This window comes from Scardinius erythrophthalmus, assembly GCF_964197995.2.
Source record: "Scardinius erythrophthalmus genome assembly, chromosome: 13".
Lineage (NCBI taxonomy): Eukaryota > Metazoa > Chordata > Actinopteri > Cypriniformes > Leuciscidae > Scardinius > Scardinius erythrophthalmus.
Genome location: NC_138233.1, coordinates 617,305 through 619,057, shown reverse-complemented (window position 1 = coordinate 619,057; position 1,753 = coordinate 617,305). Strand labels below are relative to the sequence as shown.

At 61.2% G+C, this 1,753-nt stretch overlaps 1 protein-coding gene across 1 annotated transcript; it reads right to left on the bottom strand.

Annotated features, from left to right (window-relative positions):
• Nucleotides 1-215: 215 nt before the first annotated feature.
• On the bottom strand, nt 216-1,457 carry drd5a (dopamine receptor D5a; the record flags this gene model as incomplete). Its single annotated transcript, XM_081383464.1, has 1 exon — nt 216-1,457. The coding sequence occupies one exon, from the start codon at nt 1,455-1,457 to the stop codon at nt 216-218; it is 1,242 nt and encodes a 413-aa protein (XP_081239590.1).
• Nucleotides 1,458-1,753: the final 296 nt, after the last annotated feature.

The following is a 1,753-nucleotide window of genomic DNA, read 5'->3' as shown; positions in this document are numbered from 1 at the left end:
GGTGATCTCACTGCTTACACATCTCTTTTCTGATATTGCTGACCATCATCATCATCATCATCATCATACAAAGAGCTGCACGCGTGATAAGTGCGCGCCACTCACCGGGTCACGTGTCAACAACTGTAAGCACTTCATACACATGTTCAGGAACGGTATGCAGCGCGTTCACGGCGCGCGCGGGTCCGAACACAGTCCAGCGTCAGCGCTCTCGGTCAGTGAATGCCGTTCTGCGTGAACGCGCCGTCCGCCTCGCGCTCCACATCGCACGCGTCGTCCTCGTCATCAGCGTGCGAAAGCTGCGAGATCCGGTCGAACGCGTCGTCCACCGCGTTCGGGATGATGTTGACGTACGCGCTCGCGGCCTCCTTGTGGAACTGCGTGTCCTGGTTGAAGGACACGAGCTCGTTGCTGATGTTGATCGTGTCCACGGGGGTCTGGCACCGGTTCCGGCAGCCCAGCAGGCTCGAGAAGCCCTTGCGGAACTCAGCGTTGAACGCGTAGATCACGGGGTTCAGCGACGAGTTGGTCCAGCCGAACCACACGAACACGTCGAAGGTAGTGTCGCTGACGCACGGCGGGCCCGCGGACGGTTTGCGGGGGCAGAACGGAACCACGCAGTTCAGCACGAAGAACGGCAGCCAGCAGAACACGAACACGCCCATGATCACGGACAGAGTCTTCAGAACTTTAGTCTCGCGTTTGAAGTTCGTCTTCAGGCTGCTGTGTGAATGATGACGATGGCACGCGAGCCGGTTCGTACGGCTGTTTTGCGCATGCGCTGCCGCGCGCTCCAGTGAAGCGATCCTCCGGATCTGGATGTGCGCGATCCGATAGATCCGCGTGTACGTGACGATCATGATGGCCACGGGAATGTAGAAGCTGATGAGGGATGAGGAGATCGCGTACTCGCGGCTCAGGCTCGAGTCGCAGGTGTCCTCGGCGGCGCGCGCGTCGGTGGCGTTGGACCCGGGCTCCGCGGAGGCTTTGTGCCAGTCGAGCTGCACCGGGATGAAGGAGATGAGCACCGACAGGGTCCACAACGCGCCGATCATCACGCACGCCACGCGCGGGGTCATCTTGCGCTCGTAGTGGAACGGGCTGCTGATGGCCCAGTACCGGTCCACGCTGATCACGCACAGGTTCAGGATGGACGCGGTGGAGCACATGATGTCGAACGCCACCCAGATGTCGCAGAACGCACCGAACGGCCAGAACCCGGTGACCTCCGTGACTGCCTTCCACGGCATCACGAGCACGGCCACGAGCAGGTCCGACACGGCCAGCGATACGATGAAGATGTTCGTGACTTTCGCGCGCAGGTGTCGGAACCGCAGCACGGCCGCGCACACCAGAATATTCCCGAACAGAGTCCAGAGGATCAGAACGCTCAGCACGGTCCCGGTGAGCGCGCGCGCCAGCAGCTCCCGCGGCTCCGGCTCGGTCCGGTTGGGCATGTTGAGTCCCGGGCGCGCTCACGGGTCGCCATCGGGTGTGTGTGCGAGCGCGTGCGTCTCCGGTGCCGGTGTGTCCCGCATTACGGACGCACACGATCAAAGAGGGAATTCGACACCGAGCGGCTCCAGATGATCCGAGCGCGGGCGCGCGGATAAGTGTGTGTGTGTGTGAGTGAGTGAGTGAGCTTGACGGTCGTCAGACCTCTCTGAGCGATAGGGAACTGTGCACTGTTATTTTGAGCGAGAGACAGAGAGAGAGAGAGAGAATCAGTGATGCGCTTACACACACACACACA